This window comes from Octopus bimaculoides, chromosome 4 (genome assembly GCF_001194135.2).
Source record: "Octopus bimaculoides isolate UCB-OBI-ISO-001 chromosome 4, ASM119413v2, whole genome shotgun sequence".
Classification (NCBI taxonomy): Eukaryota; Metazoa; Mollusca; class Cephalopoda; order Octopoda; family Octopodidae; genus Octopus; species Octopus bimaculoides.
Genome location: NC_068984.1, coordinates 92,388,360 through 92,395,585, shown reverse-complemented (window position 1 = coordinate 92,395,585; position 7,226 = coordinate 92,388,360). Strand labels below are relative to the sequence as shown.

The 7,226-nt window shown below is 34.7% G+C and overlaps 1 protein-coding gene across 1 annotated transcript in view; it reads left to right on the top strand.

Annotated features, from left to right (window-relative positions):
* Nucleotides 1-1,191: 1,191 nt before the first annotated feature.
* Nucleotides 1,192-7,226, top strand: part of LOC106869759 (major facilitator superfamily domain-containing protein 6) — an 83,594-nt gene continuing 77,559 nt past the window's right edge. The window contains exon 1 of the mRNA XM_014915624.2: nucleotides 1,192-3,797. Coding sequence (XP_014771110.1) covers nucleotides 2,060-3,797 — 1,738 coding nt within the window. The 5' untranslated portion in view covers nucleotides 1,192-2,059. The remainder of the gene's footprint in view (nucleotides 3,798-7,226) is intronic.

The window sequence follows — 7,226 nt, the reverse complement described above, 5'->3', positions numbered from 1 at the left end:
GTTGGTTTAAATTGTATACAAAGTTTTGTCAAGATTGGTTCACTGGAATAGGTAGCAAGATGGTAACAGACAGATAGACAGATTGACAGACAGAAATTGCCATTTATGTATAAGATATATATATATATATATATATATATATATATTTATGTATATAGGCGCATGTGTGACTGTGTGGTTAGAAGCTTGCTTCCCAATCACATGGTTCCGGGTTCAGTCCTACTGCGTGGGACTTTAGGCAAGTGTCTTCTACTATAGTCTCGGGCTGGCCAAAGCCTTGTGAGTGAATTTGGTAGACGGAACCTGAAAGAAGCCCGTCGTATATATATCTATGTGCGTGTCCATGTTTGTACCCCACCATCACCACTTGACAAATGATGTTGCTGTGTTTACGTCCCCATAACCTAGAGGTTCGGCAAAAAAAAACAATAAAATGATTACCAGGCTTGAAAAATAAGTACTGGGATCAATTCATTCGACTAAAAATTCAAGGCGATGCCCCGGAACGTCTTCAGTCTAATGATTGAAACTGGTAAAAGGTAAAAGGTAAAAGAAAAGATATATATATATATATATATATGTGTGTGTGTGTGTGTGTGTGTGTGTGTGTGTGTGTGTGTGTGTGTGTGTGTGTGTGTGTGTGTGTGTGTGTATGTGTGTATATATATATATATATATATATATATATATATACACACACACATAAACATATATGAACACACACGCACAGACACATATTCCATTTATTTTTACTTTATTTCATACACTCTTATACGGAAAACAAATAATCTGAGATCATGAAACTTCAAGATATATTATTTCTAGAATAACTGTTTTAAAGCCATCTTATTTGTAAAAAATACATTAAAAAATAAAGGGTATTGTGAATCGATCAGCTCATGTCGGTTACTGATACAAGGCAGCTCATTGTTATAATGATGCTGGTAGCTACTGACTATTGTCGGCTGACTTACATTTCATCTCATTGAATATCATCTGAATTACTTTCAGCAGTAACAGTTGCAGCTGCAATGCTAGCTGTCAGGTAACATTAGTAGCAGTAGTAGAGTGGAGATAGAGATAGATAGATAGATAGAGAGAAAGAGAGAGTAAGAGAGAGAGGGAGGAGAGAAGAAGAAGAAGAAGAAGAAGAAGAAGAAGAAGAAGAAGAAGAAGAAGAAGAGGAGGAGATAGAGGAGGAATAAAGCTAAAAATAGAAATATGAAAAGATGAGCGAAAGAGAAAGGGAAAGTAGCTTGGCTATATGTAACTGGAAGAAAGTATTGATGATACTGCTGGAGAATTTATAAATAAGGAAGTATCAGCTGGATAAAATAGGGTATCAGAAGCAGAGAAGCGTTGCAGTCTATGGAAAAATACTGAAGGAGCATTGAAGGAATAGAAGAGTTAGTAGGAAAGGAAGTATGTATATCAAAATTTATTTCTGTATGCGACTATGTTTATAGGTAGTTGTTAGCCCTTTCAGAAATTGTGTGAAAGCAGTTGACAGCACATTGAAACAGTCTCTTGCCACATCCACGGAGACTAGCTTTGTATTGCAACAATTTACGTTAAAGACGACTAACCTTCCAGCTGTCATTCAAATTTCCTTCATTCGTATTATAGAACAAGTGATGTAGAAATCCTTGTTCAGTTTACTGCTAGAGCCGAAATCACATTTCAACGGAAGAAGCTTACCATTGCAACACACGATTTATAATTTATGTACATTATGGATCCCAAATTGTTACTTTGACAAGCGATTCTGATCATCAAACGAATGTAATTATTTAAAATTTGTTCTTAACGTTATTATTATTAACATCATTATTGATAATTTGTAGCTATGAAATGGCCATATTAAATGCTTTATCTATGAAATACTCAATGAAATAATAGTTTGAAAATCTAATCGAGAAATAAAAAAAGAAGTAATCTGCTTTGCATTTTCTAAATGGATTTAAGAGTGAGAATTACATTACAAAGATAAAAAGAAACGACTTCAAACTAAGACTATAACGCCTGTAAAAGCAACAGTAATAACAGCAACAAATTAGTTATGGATTATTCAGCAGGTTCAAACCTGAAGGAAAGTCCTATTAGATCACCTACACTAAGTGAAAAGCAATTTTTCCAAAACAATGCAGGCAATCAACAGCAACAGTACCAACAACAGCAAAAACACCAATTTCCTGGGATGCCAAGTAGCAAGAGAGACCTCATTGATAACATGTTTACCTATATCAATAGAGATTTACTGATTTCCAAGATATTCTACTTTTTCTTTTTCGCTGCATTCGGTTCACTCTTTCCATTGATGGCAGTGTATTTTAGACAACTTGGTATGAACCCAACCCAAGGAGGCATTCTTATAGGATTTCGCCCTTTCGTTGAATTCTGTAGTGCTCCTTTATGGGGTGTTTTTGCTGATAAATGGAAGAAAGGAAAGCAGCTTCTCTTATTTTCTTTATTTTGTTGGATTGCTTTCACATTATCTTTGGCCTTTGTACGACCTCCTGCCCATTCTTGTATCTCAACTAACTCAACGCATCTATTTCTTTCTGAACCATACGAGAGACGACGAAGGGAAGTGGCCTCTGCCGAAAACTGGATAAATCCAGAAAATCTTCTGATCGATGACAGTGCCTTATCTCTTACAGAATCTCATTCTAATTCACTAAAAAATTTTATGAACGGATTGTATCATCAAGATTTGGGAACGAGTGATTCTGGTGGTCCTTATTATATAAAAAGAAACGATGTAACCGGTCGATATCGAGATCCCGCTGATTTATTTTCAACGAAGGAATACCTATCTCATTTTATTTCTAAACGCAAAAGACCTAAGCATGAGGGATACGAAATCGACCATTCTAAGATTGCCAATAAGAACAAGGAACAAGTTGCTGGTTTGGTAAGCCCGCGTTTCAGCACCATTGTCTATCGTGAGGACCAGGTGCAGCAGGTATTCTTTGTCTTGCTTGTTCTAATCGTCGTTGGGGAATTCTTCAGTGCGCCTGCCATAACTCTTGCAGATTCTGTAACATTGGCATATCTAGGAGATGATGTTGAAAACTATGGGAGACAGCGAATGTTTGGTTCACTCGGATGGGGAGTTGCCATGTTTTTGGTTGGAATGGCGCTTGATCATTCAACAACATTTCCAAACCATCCTTGTGGTACTCAAGAACAGGGTGAGAAAAATTACGTGGTATGCTTTGCTGTTTTTTCTGTCCTCATGAGTTGCGCCTTTATTACAGCAACTCAGTTCAATTTTGCCTTCCAGCAAGGAATTATGGATATTCCTTTAAAACAAATTGCATCCCAGATTAAGGAAAAGATTAAAGAAACAGTCACCGGACGAAGGAAGATTGACCGAATGCGACTCGTAGAAGAAGACGATTTCGATTATTATACTAAAGACAAAGCGCATATCGAACCAACTTTTCAAGAAAAACCTCCATCCGATAAATTGCATATCTCACTCGGTGAACAAAATGACATGGTTAGTGACACAGTAAAGGGACAGAGTAGTGGAAGTGGAAAGACATTCGAAGAGGAGACCTATTTTGGAAAATGGATAACTGTATTGAAGATGTTGGCCAATCTTCGTTATATGTCAGTATTATTTGTTGCTTGGTTTATGGGATTTGGAATTGGACTTATTTTCACTTTTCTTTTTTGGCACCTACAAGACTTGGGTGGATCTCCTACGCTATTTGGTGTGGCATCCGTATTCAATCATATTTCGGAATTATTGGCTTATTTCCTTAGTGTCAAATTCATATCAAAGTTTGGTGAGTACATTTTGCTGTATATAATTTTTCTAAGATAACTTAGTTTAAGCTTGTCATGCACGCATGCCTTTGTGTGCGTACACAAACTTAGGTATACAAATGTGCACACCATTCTGTAAATTCAAGTTATGAATACAAATTCTGTATCTATATATGCACACTTGAAATTTTTACGAATTCAAACAATTTATTTTCCCTTATGTATTCGCACATTCGTGGCATTAGCACACAAATGTGTATCTATCTTAAGAATGTTTTAAGACAAAGTTGTTTTTAGACAAATTTTCCTGAAAACCTCTTGAACAGCAATAATTACAAATCCCATCCTCATGTAAACATACATCAATTCTCTACACAGATACACTAATATGATTATTCTTACCTATAATTCTATGTATAGTCGATGCAGCATCTGCATGTCAGATTTTCTGCTTTACATGCTAATAATAACAACATGGCACCTGTTTCCTCGCTATTCTAAGTTAAATCTATCTCATATAACATATATTTATATATAGGTAGACTAGCATAGCCCTTTGGTAGTTAGTTGGGTATCCTTTGATTTGAAAAACTGCGACAGTCACGGGTTACACATACATGGTGTACAGAAGTTAAATTAGATTTTGAAAAATTAAAAGTAAAAGGTAATAACAAAAAGAAAATGACACACTATTCACTTAGAACTGGAGTTGTGTTTGAATCTTATTTAGATGAATATATGTCTGATTAACTAGCACACAATATTAGTTGTGTATGTGTCAAGCACTATAAACTATGCTCTAGGCTATGTTACCTCACTTTATCGCCAATATTTTTGTGAAAGGCATGAGAATCACAATTTCAATTTTCCCTTCCCTTGAAGATAAGGCTTTTTTGTTTGGTCATAAGAATCGGATATTAGAAGAAAATAAAATACAATATTATATCAATAAGATTGATATAAACAACAATCAGTTGTAGAAAATATAAAATAAATATTTAAAAATGTTTTACATTAATAGACAGTTGGTTGCATTTACAACTATGAATATACAAACAAAATTGTTTCATTTGAATTTAGATTTCACGCTTTCGCTTCCTCTATTATTTCTTCATTTGTTACTTCAAACTAACTCACAATGTATATGCGCTGAAAGCGTGTATAACTGTGGTATATTTACCCACTACCGTGCAAGTTGCGTATAAATATGTATATTTTTGTATCAATACAAGAAATCTTTATTAAAAATAAATAACACTGTAGTAACACAACTGAATTGGTAAGTTTCTTATTGAGATACAATTGACACAATCAGTCATGGAAGTTTATTGTTATCATTTTATCAACCCCGAGCATGGAAAATAAAGTCTTTCAAAAGATGATCTTAATTCAGAAAGTAGGAAATGTAGACAAAATAAAAGAAAAAAAACATGTAATACTGGAAACTTGAGCTGTGGTCCGGGGTGTAACTTGTTTGGGGGTATATTTGGGATCTTCGAAATAGAAAGGAATAATGAAAATAAATATAAACTCTTTATTTACGTATTCAATAAATTGCAAAAGCACTTTATTCCTTATATTTACATGTCTTACTTTTTGTGCAAATGTAATATATATATATATATATGTGTGTATGTGTGTGTGTGTGTGCATGTATGTATGTATGTATGTATGTATGTATGTATGTATGTATATATTCAATTTGCCCGGCCCCCAGCAATGTAAGGCTGGCCCCGGCTTACTGCTTACTGCTTGTCAAAGAGCAGATATCATTACTAATAGTCGGAGAAGTATATAATTGGCCCTGCAGTTTCTTTTTCATAATTATATCTTCTAAATAAAGAAATAAAAAATGTCGATGGTATACATTTTAGATATAATTAGTAGAATTCAATCCAAGTTGCAGTATGTTATGTAAACAGCAGTCTAATTCTTTACTTTTACTTTCACATTTACTTTTTCCTTAATGGTTTTATTTATGGTTCTGCATCGTTTTCTCTTCCAATTGATGTTTTTGCTGATGTTTGGTTGTCATTTTCAAAATGCTAATCAATTCAAGAAAGGGTGAATAACACTTCCGGAGAAACGTATTTTCCATCAAACTAGAAGGAATTTAGATTTAGATGTTTTCATTTTGAGGTTTCATCTAATTGATTTTCCTTTTTCGAACCAACATAACTTCTTAAATATAGTTGCTCTACATGATATGCTACCGCTATGTCTGCCATCATTAACAATATGAATGTAGCGGGTGCAGTGCTGTGGAAGTAAGTTTTCGGAGGCTCTAGTCTTGCCGCTCATGTTAGTTTCCAGTTACTTTTACTTACGCTAATAATGCTTTTAATAAAGAGTTCAGTGTCACAACAACTATTTACCCCTTCTGAAGTAAACAATTTATAAACTTGCGAGGAAATCTATTATAAAGAAAAAAACATAAATACCATTATATGGACATCATGGTGGTTACAGATATTTGTATCTTTATACAGTTACATTAACATATGTGCGTGCGTGGGTGTATATATATATATATATATATATATATACACATACATAAAATATACATACATATATTTTCATACATATATGCCCATGCATATTGTGTATGTATGTGTATATGTATGTATGTATGTATGTATGTATGTATGTATGTATGCATGTATGCATGCATACATACATACTTACATACATGCATACATACATGCATACACACATACATATATATATTTACATATACACACAGACACACACTATGGCCGTCACGCCAAATTGCGGATGATGTGGTAGTATGTATCATGCTTTAGCTAAATGTTCTAGGTCGTGAGTAGACATAGAGACCGTTTCGGCTTTTTCCCCTTTGATCTAACAGAGCAGCCAGAATTTGGTAACTGAAGGAAGAGACGGCTACACAGCACTAGTTTAGTATTCATAGCATTGAATAAACAGGTGCAATACGAAATGAAATAACATGTTCAAAGACACAACGTACTGCCCGGTCCAAAAATCAAAGTGACTGCTTTATGATCGCGTGCGTGTATGTACATAGGCATCTCTTTTCTTTTACTTGTTTCCGCTATTAGGTTGCGGCCATGCTGGAGCACCGTCGTGAACAAGTTTTTAGCCAAACCAACAAACCCAAGTCGTTATCCTTATTATTGTATCAGTCGCTTCTGCCGAATCACTAAGTTACGGAGATGTAAACACACTAACACCAGTTGTCAAGCGGCGGTAGGGTACAAACACAAACAACATACACATATATACGATGGGTTTCTTTCAGTTTCCGTCAATCAAATCCACTAACAAGGCTTTGGTCGGCTCGAGGCTATAGTAGAAGACACTTGTCCGTGGTGCCACGCTTCTTACCACTCAGTTACGCCTGTGTGTGTGTGTATATATATATATATATATATATATATATATATACACACATTCATATATCTATATAT